Source organism: Periplaneta americana, chromosome 5, assembly GCF_040183065.1.
Source record: "Periplaneta americana isolate PAMFEO1 chromosome 5, P.americana_PAMFEO1_priV1, whole genome shotgun sequence".
NCBI classification, from domain to species: domain Eukaryota; kingdom Metazoa; phylum Arthropoda; class Insecta; order Blattodea; family Blattidae; genus Periplaneta; species Periplaneta americana.
In genome coordinates, this window is record NC_091121.1 from 191552207 (window position 1) to 191572576 (window position 20370).

Here is a 20370-nt window from a genome sequence, read left to right on the forward strand (position 1 = left end):
AGTGGCAAAGCATAGAGCATTTTTATTCGCAGTTGTATAGAGAGGGAGAAAAAAGGATATTAATGACTTCATCAATTTTATTTATGTGCTTAGTGAAATTGTTACCATTGCTAAATCATGTAAGAAAAGTGGAAATCCTTTTAACTTGCAAACGAAATTAAGACAGATCAAATTCTGGAAGATTTAATCCTATTCGCATACATGGTATGATTATTTATTTTGAATGGGGAGTAAATTTATATTTGTGCCAAACTCCTTGGTGAGATTCCTTTATAGTAGGCTAATTACTAGTTAGAACTATAGCTAATTTTTCTTCATTTCTCTTGACTTCGTACTTCAGACTTTGGTACTTTGTTCGTTTCTCATCTTCTGTTCTTGATAAACTGTAGGCTGTTATGATGATGATGATGCTTATTATTATTATTATTATTATTATTATTATTATTATTATAAGTACAATTTTGCATAGATTTTCAGTTACTGATGAAGGCATTAACCTTTACTTCACAATTCACTCTATTCATATAATAATACTTATATCCTGTTACAATGACTTTCTGTGCTTGAAAACAGATTTTCATGCACATTAGAGTCGACGGCAATTCGGAAGGCGGTAGTCTGCTAGCGTTTGCATCGAGAGAGACAGCTAGAGAGAGCAAGGCAGCGTACAACATTGCCGCATCGTACTTCACTCACGTGCAATACAAATAGCGCAGGAGAGAATTTAAATTATCAAAAGACAATAATGACCTTAGCCGTTGATTACTGTAAGCATGACATCAAACAAACCCTGTTTCCTTCACTAACAATATTCTTTGCGTGGTTCTCAATCCCACACCATATGCTTCTGCAGTCGTTTCTTGCGCGTTGGCAACGTTGCAGCCAGAATCAAGATGGCCGGCAGCGTTCTGCTCGTCAACGTTTTTGAAATAATTATACACCTTAAACACTATTTTCCGCGCCTGCCTGTGCAATACTTGTCTTTTTACAGTCTCTTCTTCCATTTATTTTATCTTACATGTACATAGTAAATGTTAGTTTTACTTATTCAGTGTGTTGAAACACTCACACGTGAACAAACGAACTCTGGAAGTGCTTGTTATAAACTGATTCTGATTGGTTCTACTGTACAAGTTTGTGACGTTACATACCAGAAATGCTATTGCGCATGTAGCAGCTGACAGCCTTCCGAAATGCCGTCTAGTCTAGTTGTGCCTTTCATACTGTACCTGCAGACCCACAATAAAGACTCTTAATTTTATTTCCATTGTTTTCAAGTAATGGACATCTTAAATTCAGTGAATAACCTTGTAATATTTCACTGCTTTTGTGCTATTTGTCTGTCCGTCTGAATGTCCGTCCGTCCATGTGTCGATTATTATTATTATTATTATTATTATTATTATTATTATTATTATTATTAATTTTGTTGTTTTATAACTGAAACGCCCACCAACGTTCTTACAATTGTGAAGTATGAATGGTTACCACTTTCTGAAACATACTATAATCAATACTGATTTGGTAACTGGTTTTATTTTAATTCTTCCCACGGGGTCAATGGTATGTATTAGCTCTTCAGTTCCATCCGCGGAAGGAAATGAAACCAGTTTCTGAAACGTAATTTTATATATTGAGATGTGATAATGAACATCAAGATTTATTCCTGAGTATATTTCTTTAGAGAGGAAGAGAAAGAGAGAAAGAGAGAGAGAGAGAGAGAGAGAGAAGCAGATTCTTGGCTTAAGATTTCCAATAAATAAAATCTATTAGTCTTCTAAAGATGTTCACATCGTCGTTGTTCCTGCAATAAGTCCTATGTGACATATTTATCGATTTTCAGATTTTTGCTCTATTAAATAACTTAAACAGTGATACAGCAAATAATAAATCTCCTATTTATGTAGGCCCTAATTATATTTCTTTGTATCGAAAATGTAAGAATTCACAGTCTGCTATGTACGGCTACCATAGGATGAATAAATGAGTTTTTTTTTCCTACTGAAAAATGTTATATTTTGCACATAGGACTTGTCGCAGGAACAACAACGATATACACATAAGAATATCGTAGTTGGCCATTTGAACACAGTATAGGAAACAGTGGATTTCTCTCCACAGATGTTAAACTAGTAATGGCAGTTTACTCCTATTTGAGGTAAAAAAAAATAGTTTATAACATATGTAACAAAAATATGTTTATATAGATGAACACGTTTACAGTTTTCTTTTTTGTCAAATCATCATATTACCTTCAGTACCACTTTCATGTTCTCATAAATCACGAGTTCTCCTTTCTTTATATTTTCTTCTTGTTTACTGTAGCCTATATTACAGTAGGCCTACTTTTCTTTTCTACGTCATATATCTGAAGTTTTTTTTTTATTCTCACTTAATACAAATTTCATTTCATCTTCTACGTAGGACTCGACATGTGCGTATTATATGTATATCCTATGTATGTAGGGGAAAGTCGGGTAGTATCGGACATCGGGTAATATCGGATATGGTAGTACCTGAATGACATGGTTACGTTTCTCTATGCGACATCACAGAAACGTAACCATGTCAATCAGGTACTATCATCGTGTGGTAGATGAAAGAAACTCACTGTCCGATATTACCCGATGTCCGATACTACCCGACTCTCCCCTATGTAAACAAATTAAATTATGGCTTATTTAACGACGCTCGCAACTGTTGGGGTTATATCAGCGTCGCTAGTGTGCCGGAATTTTGCCCCTCAGGAGTTCTTTTACATGCCAGTAAATCTACTGACATGAGCCCGTCGCATTTAAGCACACTTCTGGGCCGGGATCGAACCGGCAATCTCGAGCACAAAAGGCCAGAGCTATGCCGACTACGCTACCCAGGCCGACTCGTATGTATGTATGTATGTATGTATGTATGTATGTATGTATGTATGTATGTATGTATGTATGTATGTATGTATGTATAAGTCATTCGTTATATTCTCGTGAAAAAAAGTGCTTGGTTGCGCCGTAGCATATTATAGTAAGATATTATGGTGAGATTGTGGAGTAATGGTCAGCATGTCTGGCTATGAAACGAGCGGGCCCGGATTCAAATCCTGGTTGGGACAAGTTACCTATTTGGGGTCTTTTCCGGGGCTTTCTCTCAACCAATTGAAGCAGAATTGCTGGGTAACTTTAGGCGTTGGACTTCGGTCTCATTTTGCCATCATTAATTTACATATCATCATCATCATCATCATCATCATCGTCATCATCATCCATACAATAGTCCGGGTTAAGTTCACGGTGCGGCGTGCTGTACTTGTACAAGAGCGCGGCCGTTCCGTTAGCCAATCATTCACAAGAACAGGAGTGGTAAGCACAATAAGCCTCAGGCTGCAGTGTAAGCCTTCGGGTCCCTTCTCCGTACAAGAAAAACAAAGATATGGTGGGGATAAATGACCTAACTAGTTACAAATAGAAGAGTATGGAGAGAGGGAGGCTCCTCAGTCCACTTTTTTCTTCCCCTGACACGCAAGTAGATTTCACGAGATAACGAATGGCCTATACGTATGTCAGAAAGATAAGCACGTTGAAATTAATCACTTCAAATATATTAATCTTGGATACCGACGATTTGATATGCCACTGTTGTTTTTCTTGTATTTTTCTACTGTTCTTCTTTGTCTTTCTTTTCTGAAATATTTTAAGTTACCTTGTTCTTTTATCTAATATATAATATTTACATTTTTTTTATATTTTGAATAACAAAAAGTTCAGTTTTCTGGATGTTTGGATTACTTGTTTCTCGTTTATCACTTACGATGGAAATACAATTTCTCCTTCCCTTTTACTAACGGGGAAAGCTTCTGTGAACCACCCGGGATATTTCCTACGTCCATTATTTTTCCTATTGCCCTGGTGGTACCCCCTGATAAATTCAGGAGGAAGTTTCACGTTCGGATAGCTTTCAAAACCACCAGAGCCACCAAACGCTCCCCCTGCACTCTGACTGCTCGATCCAGTTGCTCCTCCTCCATTCGGGTAGTAGCCGAACCCTCCGCCAGGGCGCCCTCCTGCCATAGAGAAGCCTTGACTATTGGCAGAGCTGCTGGAGCCCCCGATATGGGCCCCAGCGCCCTGGAAACCGAAGCTGGAGGCCTGGCTGGCGGCCGACGAGCCCGAGACTCCTCCCGCTCCGGCAGATATGCTGGATGCCTGGCTGCTGGCTTGGCTGCCTGATAACGACGGACCGCCCGATCTGAAACGAAGTAAACCATGTCATAAGAAATGCATAATCCCTCGTTCTGCATTTTACGCTGTTTTCTTTACATTCAATTTTTCTTTTTCTTTCTGTCCTTGTTGAAGTTCTAATGGAAAGCGACGTAACTGTATTTGTAGGGGAGAAGTGGGTACAGTAAGACAGGGAGAACAGTGAGACAATTTTTATTAGATGGTAAATTTTGATGTTGAGATGTAGGTAACAGTGGAGTTGTATGTTGCATGAGTAAAGTAACAGTATTTTCATACTCGATTTGATTCTAGTTTTAAAGGTGAGTGATGAAAAAATAATTCGTAATTTTTCACTCTAGAAGTAAAATTTTGGTTTGTGTTTAATGAAGGTTATATTGAATATATAAATGAGATATAAATATGAATGTTTCGTTACCTAATACAATGGTATTTGAGATTATGTTTGGCAAAGTTTCGTCTTTCTTGTTTTAATTTTGAAGTGATGGCATCATTTTTAAATTAACTATGCGTAAAGGGAACAGTGAGACATGCCATTGAAGGGTACACTGAGACGTCTCACTGTTCCCATGTACCAATGATTTGCAAAAACAAACTGTAATTATATTACATTTACCAGTAATTAACATTAAAAATGAACATACTAGTAACCAATTTAGGAACTATAGCTTAAAATAATGGATACATTACATTTTAATGGTTTCATAAATAAAAAAAAAATTATTCACAAAATTTAAGAAAATGTTAAAAAATAATAAGGAAATACATTAAATTCTCATAATTATAAACTTTGTTGTCACCAAAAATTCATTTCATTTTTTCGCAAAAGTTTCAAAAGTCATGGAAAATTCACTTTTCCAAATGTTCCAGATGTTTCAATGGTTTCGAAGTCAGACATCAAAATGACCCTAAATAAGCCTACAGAACATGGCAAGATAAAGAGACAACAAGTTTTTGTTTTCTTTTGAAATAAATGTAAATCATTTCAATGTCCGTTAATAGACACTGTGGTGTCTCACTGTACCCTCCTGAATGGGAACAGTGAGACATTTGCATTTTTTTGACAAACACGTATTGTATATTATGTCCTTTATCTATTAAACTGTTTGTTTGTGTATTATTGTACTCCATGTTTTAATGTCTATTTCTATTGCACTTGATTTTAAAAATACTTGAATTATCACTTGCATACATATGTCTTAATATTTTGTGTCTCACTGTACACACTTCTTGAGGACACACTTTTATCACTCAAGTGATAGTAAATTTGTTATAGAAACAACTTTCTTGTGTTAATTTGAAACTATGGTTGGTAATTTACCTTAATTTCACGTTAATACAGGAAAGCTGTTTCTATAACAAATTTTTCAAATCTTTATTGATATCTATTTAATAACAACATAAATAACCAAATAAATAAGAAAAAGCATTATTATACAGGAACATAATTTTATTTTTACTTCAATTTTTATTGTACCTGAGTTTTTGAATGTACTTCACTCCCACCCCTTCTACTAATGAAGTTCAACCGTCCTCCACACAGATCCAAGACTGCATATACAGTCGCGTTTTCCTGTGACGAAAGAGCTTTCAATATTGAATCATTTTCGCACAGGTACTGTCGTCCATTTGCCTACGTCATATCCCGGTTTCCCCCACCAGCTTTTATTCGCCAGCTAGTGGCTGGGCTGTCTTAGCTCTTTTCTGAGAACATTAATTTCTGTTAGGAATTGGACGTCTACGTAATATTATACAACTGTTTAAAATAACTTAAATAAAAGGGCCTCGTTAAGTAATTAACTGTCACGTGATTTCCTCCCTTTCTACGACCCTGCGACAAAACCACTTGGAAGGACAGTAGATAGTATGTCTGAGTAATTTTATCTTTTCGGATCGGGCAGAAGTGAAGATTGAATTTACAGTACGTAAGGTACCCTTTTATAGAGTAGGTATAGAATTATTTCAACATGAGTTATTAGTACCAAGGACGAAACTGGTAATTGGGATTAGGTACAATAGTATATAGTGCGATAATATGCACATTAGAACTGAAGCCTGTCTCGAAATGAACGGCCACCATTTTTTAAAATGTGTTTAAATATCCATATTATGATTATTTTTCAATTTAACTTCATTCTCTATATTGTACGCTAATATGCTGTAGACAGTATAATATATACTGCATAATGAATACGTCCGAATGGAAATCTCAGTTGGTGAGTAAAAACACTCATTGTTAATACTGTACTGTACTGTATTTTGATTAAACACAAACCTAATGAAAATTATCAAACTCAAAAGCGCAATATTTCCTAGTTTACGTAAATGGATGAACTACTTTTCTTCCCTCCTATACCTAGTAAAGTGATTTGTTTGTATATTACGCCAGTATCATCGAACTCCAGTCGTGGAAGGGGGTAGCAACGCTCGTGGAATTGCTCTATAATAAATCTATAATGAACACAGATGAAAATATCCCTCAGTTCTCGTGAAAAACAACAACTGAATAGACTACAGTGGACTATAGTGGACTTTATGTTGTCAGCAAACAGCTGGATACATTAAGAAGATTGAAGATTGATTGATCGATTAATATAATGTCGAACATGGAGTAGGGCCACAAAGGAAAAAACACTAGGAGAGGGATTCGATCCAGTGCTGAGGATTGAACTTTGGTGTAGCTCAGTGGTTAGAGCACTTGGTACGTAGAACCAAGGACCTGGTTCAATCCCCGGCACCAGAGCAAATTTTTCTCCTCTAATAACCATTTCAAACAATGCCAAGACTACTTAAAGCAATTGCTTTTTGGTTAAAAGTACAAAAATTAAAAAAAATTCAACAATCATTTTATTATTGATAACTGTATAAAACATTAAGTATCAAAAGTAATAATTATTAAAATTAGGCGACATTCAGGTTTGAACCAGCAACCTCCTGATATTCGATTGATCCAGAGGTATAGGCAAGTTAACTAAAGTTCGTACGCACCCGTAGTAACCTGGAAACTGGGAGTTAAAGCTCGAAGCCTGGCTGGCAGACTGCGAGGCGCTGAATCCATTGGCTCCGGCCTGGAAGTTGAATGACTGGCTTTGACTCCCGGAATGACCCTGTCCTTGACCTCCGTAACTGCCACTGAAGCTCGCAGATCCAGAAATTCCGCTCGGCTGAACTCCGATATTGAAACTGGAACTTACTCCACCAGAGTCGAAGCCAAACCGAGGCTTCACCTCGCCTTCTTTTGTCTTTCCATCGTCATGACTACCGATTGTTTTCGGCTGCGGAGAGGAAGTCGAAACAGCTGAGGTCTTTTTCAGGTCTGCAGCCTTGTCTGGGAATACGATGACGTCATCGCCAGCCACTGAAAATGTTCACATGTTTATTATTGAAGGTACGGAGTCAAATATAATTTCTTGTTGAACTAACTTAAACGAAATGCTCAAGTATATTATTTATTCTTTTGTTTGTTTATTTATCTATCCATCCTTCGATTTATTTCTGTACCGGTATTTAATCTTCTGGCAGGATTAAGGTCAGGACGAGTCTGTCTATACAGTAGCGTGCAAATTAATCCGAACACGACATATTTTTACATTTTCTGTCATTGTTGGCCTCACAGCTGCTCATACCGCTTTAATTGACATCTGTAGTACGTGTAATTCCATTGTTGAAGGTCTGTCGTTATTATTTTTTTTAATAATATGTGACATTTTGCCTGTCGTTTTGTACTTATAAGCATTTCAGTTGTGTTGAAGACTTAATAATGCAATCCTGTGTACATTCTGTCGTCTTCACAAATGGATACAACTCCACGAAAACGGTCTAAAATTATAACATTAGCAGAGCATTCTTCTATGACACAGAGGCAAATTGCTGCAGAATGTCACATCGGTTTGGCTAATGTTAATTCGATCATAAAACGATACAGGGAGACTGGATCCATCACACCCCAGAAAAAAAGGAAACTGTGGCCGGAAAAGGAAGACTTCACCTGCAGATGATCGTTTAATTGTCAGGAAAAGTAAATTAAATCCTAGACTAACTGCTGTCGACTTAACCCGCGAGTTAATGGCTACCACTGGGGCGAATATTCACATCACAACAGTGCGGCGTAGGCTTTTGAAAGCTGGACGAAGGGCTCGTAAGCCTATTAAGAAGCAACTGCTAACCCATGTTATGTGCAAAAAAACGCTTAATGTGGCCAAATTACATCAACACTGGACAGTGAATGACTGGAAGAATGTACTTTTTCCCGATGAGTCTCATTTCGAGGTCCACGGCCACCGTGTTTCTTACGTACGGAAAGGATCCGAAAAAGTAACAGCAGCTCATCTCCAACAAGCACCCAAATACCCCCTTAAAGTAATGTTTCGGGGTTGTTTTACACATGAAGGGCCTGGAGCATTAATACCTATCAAGGGAATGATGAATTCTGACAAATATATTCACTTATTGGAAACCAGAATCGTACCCCAGCTGCAAAAATCATTTCCGGATGGCAGAGGTGTGTTCCAACAAGACCTGGCACCATGCCATACGTCTCGAAAAACTACAGAATTCTTCAACAAAAAGAATATTCAGGTACTCCCCTGGCCAGGCAACTCACCCGACATCAACTCTATTGAGAACTTGTGGTCAATTTGCAGAGGAAGAATGCAAAAAATGGATTGTTCTACAAAGGAGAAGATGATTTCTGCCCTCATTGGTGTATGGTTTCGCGATGAAGAAATGAACAATATTTGTGGGAAATTAGTGGAATCCATGCCAAATCGTCTCAGAGCTGTTATTAAGGACAAGGGAGGCCACATAGATTACTGAGGTATGTCTTAAATCCTTTTTTTTTTATCCCGTTTGAGTGTTTTTGCATAAGTAATTACATTGTTCGGATTAATTTGCACACTACTGTATTAGGAGGAATACTGTTACTACATAAATGTAAAGCAGTTATGAGATGATAGGCTGATAGACGTGTACGCGTAATATTTTTCATCAAGTTCATTTTAGAAAATAAAGTTGTTCGCAGACATACGTGGATTCATAGATTGCCAGCATCTTAGTTGAGAAATTACGTAAATTAGGAGACTTGTGATTAGGTAATAATTCATACAATTCCTTGCTGGTTTTACCTAGTATTTAAAAAAGTGTATTGTTATCTATGATTCACCTTTTGTGTCTGAAATGCGATAAATTGATCGGATGCATTTTCAACTAGTCGGTTGGCTTTTCCATTAACAAATTGTACTTTCAGATTCTTGAAAACTTTCTCACTATTTCAACCTGCACAACAAATTACATTAAAATAACACATTGCTTTATCGCATGTAACAACTATTTTATTAATATAAACAATTTTTAACAATCCTATTTTAAACCTCTTACCTATAATTAATATTCGAGGAGAAAAATTCGCTCCGGCGCCGGGGATCGAACCCGGGTCCTTGGTTCTACGTATCAACCGCTCTTACCACTGCGTTACGCCGAATTCAATCCACAGCATCGGATCGAACCTTCCTCCTTCAGTGTTTCCATTTGTGGCCTGACTCCAAGTTAGGCATATATGTTGACGTAATGTCTAGTGTCAACTGCCATTATACTCGTATTAGGAGCGCACTCAATTGAGTGACTTATTTTGGCCGGGATTCCACAGTTATGATGCACTGCTAGTTATGGGAATATTATGGGTTTATTAATTTGTCCTACAGAATAATCTCTGTAATGTTGACAATTAATGTTTGAGGAGAAAAATTCATAGCTAGCAGTGCATCATAACTGCGGAATCCCGGCAAAAACAAGTCACTCAACTGAGTGCGCTCCTAGTATAATGGCAGTTGACACTAGACATTACGTCAACATATATGCCTAACTTGGAGTCAGGCCACAAAGGAGGAAGGTTCGATCCGGTGCTGTGGATTGAATTCGGCATAGCTCAGTGGTCGGAGCAATTGGTACGTAAAAACCAAGGACCCGGGTTCGATCCCCGGCGCCGAAGCGAATTTTTCTCCTCACATATTAATAATTGTCAACATTACAGAGATTATTCTGTAGAACAAATTAATAAATCCATAATATTCTTACCTATAAGTTTATGTTTGCCAAAAATCCTTCTATATTCAAGATCAAAGTGCCGTCTGGTGTTATAATGTTTTATATACAGTGGCTCCCATAAATATTCGGTTCGTGATTGATTTTACAGTATTTTGCTATTGTTGTTTTGTTCTGTGTTCAAGCGAACCTGCATTTCCTTGCAAATATATTATTTAAACACTTTGTACATAACGTTAAATAATTTACATCGAAAGTTTAATATTCACGATGTAATAACAAATAATCGGCAAGTACCATCAAAGTTCACTCTCTTTAATATTCGGTTTTGATTTCTTTGCTTTTAATCTAATGCACGTTTTCCGTTGACATCATTGTAGGGTTCAGTAGCGAACGTGCAATCATTCTGTCTACACGTTGTGCACAACCCTGGCGAGGTTGGATTAGTCTACAGGTCGTCAAATCGGTCGCAAAGGAAACAACACAACTTTTGTGATCTATCATGACGAAGAGGGGCTAAAATACACAAAAATAGCCAAAATATTAGTGTGAATAAGAATACAGTTGGGGATATAGTGGGAAGAGACAGAAACGAAGGCAGAATGGAGTCCATACCACAGAAAGGGCAGCCAAAAAAATTAACTGAACGAGAAGACCATTCCATCCTGAAGAAAATAAAAGAAAATCTTCGATTAAATGCAACGAAACTTGCAGCATGTGTTCTTGAGGAGTTTAGCAAGCAGGTAGGTGCCGAAATAATTCGAAGAGATTTGAGGAAAGAGTGGTTTAATGGGAGAGTATGTAGGACAAAACCTTACATAAATGAAATAAATAAAAGGATGCGGCTTCAGTTCGCAAGGGAACATGTCCACAAAGAGGAAAACTGGTGGGACGTTGTGATGTTTGCTGATGAAAGCAAATTTAACGTCTTCGGGTCGGATGGACAACAGTACGTGTGGTATAAGAAAAATGAAGATCTCGGAAAAAAAGAATCTGTTGCGAACAATGAAACACGGTGTGGGCAACGTCATGGTATGGAATTGTATGGCTGCAGGTGGAGTTGATGAACTTGTTTTCGTAGAAAAAGAATGGATCAGCATGTGTATTTGGACATTATTAGAAATAATTTAAAATGAAATGGAGAGAGCTAGGGATTAAAGACAGTTTCAAGTACTATCAGGACAATGATCCTAAACACACAGCTGTAAAAGTGCATTTATGGCTTCTATACAACTGTCCGAACCCCAGCACAATCACCGGATTTAAATCCGATTGAGATTCTGTGGAAGAACCTGAATCGCAATATCAGACAAATTTCTATCACTTCCAAGACAGAACTGAAACGGAGATTAACGGAAGAATGGAGGAAAATTAGTCCCCAATTTATTACGAAGTTATCCAGGAGCATGCCAAGGCGTTGGAGGGCTGTTTTGAGGCAAAAGGGGTATTCAACAAAATGCTGAATTGAACAAACCGAATATTAATGAGGCACTATGTTCTATCACAAATAATGTAATAATTTTTATAATTTTTTATTATGCAGCAGAGAAGATGTTTTTCATTTTGTTGTAATTCTATGTAATTTTACGGAGAGTATAATTTTAAGTTTATTATAGTGCACATTTTTACTTTCACTAATTTTTTTGAAAATAACTAGTGTATTTATTTTAATCTTACATGCCAGTCAAACCGAATATTAATGGGAGCCACTGTAAATAGCTGAGGCATTGAGTTGTTCCTTTATTCATCATAGCAAATTATTCTTGTTTCCATGTTTCTTTGAAATTAAAACGAAACTTCCAATTTATTCGCCATATTCCACCACTTTACACACCCCTGATTAGAACGCTATGATACCGAGTTCAACTTCTGCTTGCTGTATATACACGCGGATAGAATATTTGTGGAGGGAGAAATGAAGGGGTGGTGTATACAGTGCCCGAGCAGTATGTTCAAGTCACAAGTGAGATTTTAACTCACGCGCTACGACAAAGTATTTATGACGGTGATGTATTCTAACATTGCCTTCTTCTGTTTCCACCATATAGATGTCATGAACCTGGAGTGCGCTAGTATTACTGGACATGGTAGATCAAGATTGGTGTGAGGCTGTTATGGAGAAGCAGACAGCGGTGGAGTGCTGCGAAGTCGGTGAGTGTTCTAGACAAATATTTCCACATGTAGAACAAATGATTGTGTGTACGATGTAGATCTGTTGAATGTACTGTCATTTGCTTTTATTTTCATTGCCTGCAGTTTTCAGATGATACTTCAACAAAAAATTTAAGTGCAAGGGACAGTTTTCTAGTTTGAAATGTAATATATGGATCAAGGTAAAAAAAAGTGACAGGGGTTTGAGGAAATCACTATGGTTACGAGTAAAGTCTGTATAGACAGGAATTAGGGTAATGGAATTAGAATAAAGGCTTAAGTGCATCTAATAAACGGAATGCATGGCAGTTGATCTTGCAATAATAATAATAATAATAATAATAATAATAATAATAATAATAGTTCGATAATTAAAATGTGTCTCAGTGAAACGTACAACAGAGTCCGTATACGCCAGTTTCTATCTGATGCTTTTTCAATTCACTGCGGGCTAAAGCAAGGAGATGCACTATCACCTTTACTATTTAACTTTGCTCTAGATTCTAGAACATGCCATTAGGAAAGTTCAGGATAACAGAGAAGGTTTGGAATTGAACGGGTTACATCAGCTGCTTGTCTATGCGGATGACGTGAATATGTTAGGAGAAAATCCACAGACGATTAGGGAAAACACGGGAATTTCACTTGAAGCAATTAAAGCGATAGGTTTTGAAGTAAATCCCGAAAAGACAAAATATATGATTATGTCTCTTGACCAGAATACCGTACGAAATGGAAATATAAAAATTGGAGATTTATCCTTCGAAGAGGTGGAAAAATTCAAATATCTTGGAGTAACAGTAACAAATGAGCCGTTCAGAGCAGAAATGGTGTAAGTCAATTTTGACTTCCACCACTTTTGCTCTGAACGGCTCATATAAACTAGGCTAACGATTCGGTCGTTATTATACAAATTTAAATGACATGAATATATATTTTGCCTGTAAATGTATATACGAAGAACAGAGAGATTAAGAGAGAGAAAAAAAAACAAAGAATGAGACCAGTTTTTTTATCTCGGTCGATTATTATGATGTAAGCACGCAGTGTAGATCCTTCCTTAGAAAGACATTAAACTTCCTCATATACTTGTGTATTTGATCTCGAACATATGAAATAAATTTCCTAGTCTTTTAATAAGGGTCTAGTAATTAAATAAAGATTGGGGAACGGATTACTACACTGAAAGTTAGAAATGTTGTTTCAAATAGGCTACTCAATTGTTCATACATATATAACAGTCGCCAAAACAGATAACAGCTCAGTCTGGTATAAATAACTGTGACGATTCAAGGCTGCTTGACGTTCGAGAGTTGATCACTCCCGAAATCCCGATGTTTTGAACGTTTGATTACAAACAGGCAATACTGTCGTGCGGGTTTTCGCCTTTGCGGGCGCTGTTAGTCTTGCATTCTCGCTCGTTCATCTCTAATAGCAATGTATGTTTAATTGATTTCCTTTTTAAATTATATGTTATAAGGTTATGACTTACAACATTAGTGTGTCACATATATGAAATACTAGTACTATTAGTATTCCATCTTCATACCCTGGTTTTCTGTTTAGTTACTCTTGTAACCTCAACTTCCAACAAACTTAGAAAACAGTGGAATGAAATGACAATGGAAGAAGCCATAAAACAAGTTTGAGAAAAAACGTGAGAGACGATTCATCTGGATTCAGTATTACGATTGGGGAAAAACCTCCTAATGAAGTCGGTGAAACTTGTTCTGTGCTTTTCTGACGATACTTTGGACCAAAGTTGACTCTGGAAAGTACAAAGTCGCTATTTTCCTATTCACAGTCGACACTTTGATGAAAGTAAACTTCGATCGTGACTTTACTTCGAAGTCGCCAAAAATCTAGACTTTGACTTTGACTTTCGTTCGTGGACATAAGAAAAATGGCTGATATTTGGGAAATTGTTATATTTGCCGAGAAGATTTATAACATCCAGGAAATTATTGAAGCTGCTCGTGTTTCTCGGCGTATTATTAGACATGTGCAAAACTCTATTAAATTTTATAGAGATAATGAATTCAAATCAAAATACAGATTTGAAAAATAGACCGTATTAAATAATATCCAAGATTCAACATGCACTGATGAATAATATAATAATAAAAAAGGATTACCTGTTCCATTAATAATACTCTTATTTCACTTCGATATTTCTGTATGGGTATAAGGATTAATGGTTTACTATTGATTTTGTATATTTAATTGTATTCTTTATATGTCTTCACCAGTTCTAGTAGCATGTCTCTTTCATAATCTGTCATTGGTGGCATCTTCTTATCTTTCACGTCTTCACAATTATTATTTTACAGTGAAATAATACATACTAGGTTCAAAAAGTTCCCGGAATTTGCTAGCATCATAGAAACAACGTACCTTAAACACTATTCTACAGCATTCCCTTCAAAATAGTTGCCTTCCGCAACAACACACTTTTGCCAACGCGTGTAGAGTTCCTGGAAGCAGGCCTGGAAGCCATTTTGTGAAACCCGTCTTAGTGCTCTCGTCGCGTTTGCGATAACCTCTTCAGCATTGAATCTCCGTCCTTTCAGATGACTTTTCAGACGGGGAAACAGAAAGTAATCAGGTGGTGAGAGATCGGGAGAGTATGGTGGGTGATCCAAAGCAGTTATGTTGTGCCTGGCAAGAAAATTCTTTACAATAATTGCGCGATGAGCAGGTGCATTGTCATGCATAAGGAACCAGTTGTTTTCTACCCACTTTTCTGGACGTTTCCTTCTCACTGCGTCCCAGAGGCGACGGAGGGTTTCTACGTACAATTCTTTCGTTACAGTACGACCTTCTGGAATGAACTCATGGTGCATGAGACCCTGAGAGTCGAAGAAAACTTCCAACATAACTTTGCTTTAAGTGTGCTTAAATGCGACAGGCTCATGTCAGTAGATTTACTGGCATGAAAAAGAACTCCTGCGGGACAAAATTCCGGCACATCCGGCGATGCTGATATAACCTCTGCAGTTGCGAGCGTCGTTAAATAAAACATAACATTTAAAATAACTTTGCCTTTGGAAGTGTCCCTAGGAAATTTTTGCTTCCGAGGAGATGTTTTCGATTTCCACTCAGATGACTGTCGTTTAGGGACTGGGTCGTACAAGTAGCACCAGTTTCATTTTGTTTAAGAAATCACCATCTTCATCAGCCATACTGATCATGTCCCCAGCAAAACACAGAACTTGATGTTTGTACTTCGCTCTGTGGACATAATTACAAAATGCGACGAACAAACAAAACACTATGATAAACAAATGCCTACAACTCAAAACCAATAGTTGCCATTATCAACAAACTTTAAGGAAATGACATCATGAATGTTACCAACAAAACAAATGTATAATATCCCTTGTTATATATTAATACGAAAAATGGTAGTAAAATTCCGAGAACTTTTTGAACCTAGTAGTATTATACAATACTGCAACAATCGCTTAATGTCTGCCGATGTTCAATTGTTTCACTGATTTGAGACTTAAAAGATGGCTTTTATTGCGGCAATGCCTACTCTATTTCAGCTATTCATTAATTTAATTCGTTTAGAAGGCCATGATTATAATTGCCAACATTCATAAAACATAGTCAAATCTCGACTTACCGAAGTGAAAGTCAAATTCTCAGAATTATTGTCTATGAATAGGACTTTTAACAAAGTTAAACTTTACTATGAAAGTCGGCTTTGGGAAGTTTTCAGCCAAAGTCTCGTTTATGAATACGACCCTTAGTACAAAACATTTTGACTTTGCAATTTTGTTAATCTTGTAGGTTAGAGTAGCATAAATTGCACCGCTTCCTAAATGGCACCACTGCTAGTTTAAAACAAGTTACTGTAGTAGTGTAGCATCTAGCGGTATTGTTACAATCTATCATATGAACTTCCACCATGTCACTTGATTTCTGCCACTTCTTTGTGCTAGCAACGTGGTGATAGAGTATTTAATATAATCGCTCAGGTGGATGTAAATTTAGCTAACATTTTGTAACTAAATAACGGATTTGTATGCAAAGGAATCCATAATCTTAAGATGTCATTGGTTAAAAGAAATATTAAAGAACATTTAACTTAGTACGATTTTCGAACATGTGGTGATTATAGGCTAGAATGAAGGAAGTAATAACTTATGACGTAGTTTCTTAATTCGCACCACTTTGTAGGTGCCTAATTCGCACCGGTGCGATATGAGCAACTGTAGCAATTCTAGCCGTACAAAAGAAGGCCCAAAAATTTTAACTGAACAAGGAATGTATCAGGTGGGTGCAGCATCAAGTGGTGAAAAGGGCGTTAATACAACAAGTGTGTGTCGTACAAGCGCACCAGATATTTTGTGCCACCTATGAAAATTTTTAAACGTCAAACAGTGCATCCTACATTATCAGCTGATGTTCTTCCAGGATCGTTATTTGTCTGCTCTGAGTCAGGTTACATCAACAGTGAACTATTTGTCGAATAGCTCAAACATTTTATTTGCCACTCAAATCTGCCATAGAAAAAAGTGCTGCTTCTGTATGTCCACCTATACGAACCATCCCAAAAATTTAGAAGCTGGATTATCTCGGGAACATGGTATGCTCCTATTTCAGCTTCCTCGTCATAATACTCAGAGGCTCAGCCTTTAGATGTTTCTATGTTCAAACCATTTCAGACAGCTAAATCATGAAGCAGTTCTTTGGTGGCTTCGAGATAATCGTGGAGAAAAGGTGACGCAGTTTACAGTTTGAACTGCCTGGTGAAGCACATGGTAAATGTGTAACAATAAAAAACGCATTCAGGAAGTTTAAATGTTAGGTAATTTATGCTCTATTTTTTCATTTTAATTTGAAGATGCGTTACTCTCTTTCATTAATTTCAATAAACTTGTAATTTGCATTTATTAGATTATTCATATTAAATACTGTTCAATATGTTCAATATTAAAACCTTTCCTTCATCCTGTTCCCTGCAGTTAAAGAGGTGCGATTTAAGAAACCGCAGGTGCTATTTAGGAAACTAGTTGCCTAAATGGCACCACTGACATGTGTTTCGAAAATGTCATTCTACTTCAAAAATATTAAATCAAATTCAAGGATTCTTTTTTACATGAAAGGTAAATGTGCTGGGAATGTATTTCTGTAAAGGAATGCAGAAAATAAAAACTGTATTGTTCAATAAAAATTATAAATGCTAAAGTGGTGCGATATACGCAACCTTACCCTAAGTTGTTAATAATATTCCATATTTGTACCTTTATTTTTATGAAGAAAATATGTTACATTTTGAGAAAATTATTTGTATCAAACATTTTATGACATCTTAAGAACTTCTGTGTACCATTCACAGGGGTATTCAGCAATAAACAGGACGATACTTTACGTTCAGTATTCAAAACATGTAGGTTCCAAAACGAGAAAACAAAATGGTATTCTATATTTGTAACATTTCCTCTATATCTTTCTGAAACTGAACCACAATCATTTCAATCCCTCTAGTTATTGTACCAACTGAACCATTGTATTTGTTTCTTACAAAAATGTAACAGTTTTCAACCACCGTTGTTTTTGGAGAAGTAATACAATGTTCTGTCTGACACTCACCTGGCTGCAGAAGAACAGCAGGCCAAACCAGCACAAAGCACAGAATTACAACCGCCCTGACCATGGCCACAAGCCCAACTGCTACAAGCCTTGCCTGACGTGCGAATGAATATACCAACAAACACCTCGTCACATCCTCCTGTTTGTCTTCAAGTACCGAGAAGGTCGCATGTTTGCCGTGTTTCTACACCGCATTGTTGTTTCATGTTTGAGTTGTACAATGCCATGCCTTGGGTAAACCCCTTGGAAACGAAGCATTGGCTCTCTGAAACCGTTCGTCCACAGCCTTCTGAATAAGCCAGTGTCGTAATTTGTCCCCGTTTTGGTTCAGATGGCCGTGAGAGTTAGTGTTGTCATTGGTTCGATCATTGGCAATAAGCGTTCGCAAAGTGACATGCGTTGGCTGTTAGATTGAATACCAATATGCACACAATGCGATGCAACGGGATAGGCCTACATTCTGGGTTTTTACACTGATCTGTGATTCTTCGCCGGTGTGAAGAGTAGTCGGTCAGGGATCTTCGTGTCCTCCACCGGGAATGAAATGGTACAAGTCCGGGAAACTGCATTCGATTCCCTTTAGCGAAGTGAGGTCATCTGTCTTCGTTATGTCTCTAGTCTTCGTCTGTAATGTCTGTCGTGTTGACCACATAAGCAAGTAGTCCGATATTTGTGACTGGTATCGGTTCAAAATCTTCATGGGAGAGAGGACGGAAAGTACCTACGACAGGGATGAGACAATATTAGCTCCCAATCATGGTAGAAGAGCTCGACCTTGATCGCGAGCGCATAGCGCATCCACTGTAACGTAGACAACAGGGATGTACATGCACATGCAGCGAATAAAGGCAGCAATTATTACAATAACTTGCGTTACTAAATTTCTGGCTATGTGATAGGGCTAATTACTCAGTTATTTAATATATATGTACATATATAAACAAATCGCAAAGGGGAGGGTTTTTAGGAAAAAAAAGAGAAATAGGAAAAGTTAATTGTATGTAAACCATTTTATTGTTACAAGCAATTATTTATTATGTAAATAATTTAATTCATCGGTTAGGAGAAACTAATAGTGTCTACCTGCTCGACGTGTGTGATCTCTAAGTACTTTTGAGTATTTGTTGGAAAAATAATAATGGCAATATTGATTGAAATAAAGTATATTGATTGTATGATTGTGAAAATGTAGTCCTTACTCTCCAGTCGTGATTATGTAATGAGTTTTCTTAGAGTGATTTGTGAGATGCACGTAACACGAAAAAAACAAATTGATTAAATTAAGATATTGAGAGCCATCGTAATTTTTGGGGTCAATCATTTAAGGGGATATGTATGACTTTTAAAACTTCAACAATTTTGGCCAAAATTTGTGAAATTTAAACTATATAAACAGATCTATAATAATATCATCTGTACAAAATTTGGTGCAATTAGGTCTAATAGTTTTGAAATTATATTTTTAAGTATATTTTATATTGACTTTACTAAAAAAGCTCCTTGCATCAAAGTTTTCAAAATATTTAGTTCATATTTGATAAAAATCTTGAAAATAGTTATTGGAATAAAAGTGAATTAGCATTTTGAGTTTAGTAATAGTATAAGTTAAAGTGCAATCAAAGATAAAATATTATTTCTAAATTAAAGAAACACGTAGTCTAATAAAAGTAAATATCCAGAAACAAGCAACAAATAAAACATCAATAATACATTTAAAATAAAGAAATAAAAGGAATCTACTGTAGATATTATCTGCTGACCCAAATGTAAATTAATTTAACTTCGATGTCAATTCCGAAATGAATTTATTTCTCTCTCCTCCTGAATAATGCCTATATATTTTTTTTTCATGCTGCGTCTCATAATGCCGTTTTATGTTGCTTTTTTTGCAAATTATATTTTTTTTTACACAACAAACATGGACTTCATCACCATGATCGAAGCATAAATATTGTGTCTTCCACTCTTCCTTGAAAGCTTCAAGCGCTTCCGTTCCGTCATGATGCGCTGTGTTCTAAGATCTGTACATCCTTTAGCAATGTTTACAGGTAAAAGAGCTCCGCGCGCGCGCAGCGGGCAGAAAATAGCTCTCGCCGGCAAATATTAGTAACCATCGCAAGACTGACCTACGAGTATAAACCGAAAACTGACTTGAATTATGATTATGACTCTTTATAGCTGTTAAGGGTATATGTACGTGAACGACCACAAATATCAGAAAATGCAGGCTTTAAGTTTCTAAAATTTTATAAGGAAATGAACTCACAATTGGACAAAAATTAGAAGGTACCACAACAAGACTTATTAGAACTTAAATATCTGATAAAAGTATAAAAAATGTTACTATTAATAT

At 36.7% G+C, this 20370-nt stretch overlaps 1 protein-coding gene across 1 annotated transcript; it reads right to left on the reverse strand.

Moving 5' to 3' along the window:
• Positions 1-2185: 2185 nt before the first annotated feature.
• Positions 2186-18299, reverse strand: LOC138700367 (uncharacterized protein DDB_G0282077-like). Its single transcript, XM_069826952.1, has 3 exons — positions 18018-18299; positions 7215-7584; positions 2186-4236 (listed from the first exon to the last, which is right to left on the reverse strand). Exons 1-3 carry the CDS (start codon positions 18079-18081, stop codon positions 3795-3797), a joined length of 876 nt encoding a protein of 291 aa, XP_069683053.1. The 5' UTR covers positions 18082-18299; the 3' UTR covers positions 2186-3794.
• Positions 18300-20370: the final 2071 nt, after the last annotated feature.

Excerpts from the sequence above, each read along its gene's own strand:
- LOC138700367 (XM_069826952.1), bottom strand. The coding sequence starts at position 18,081 with ATGGTCAGGGCGGTTGTAATTCTGTGCTTTGTGCTGGTTTGGCCTGCT. Across the intron at positions 7,585-18,017 it reads TGCTGTTCTTCTGCAGCCAG|TGGCTGGCGATGACGTCATC; the intron begins GTGAGTGTCAGA and ends GAACATTTTCAG. Across the intron at positions 4,237-7,214 it reads CAGTTTCCAGGTTACTACGG|ATCGGGCGGTCCGTCGTTAT; the intron begins GTGCGTACGAAC and ends ACTTCGTTTCAG.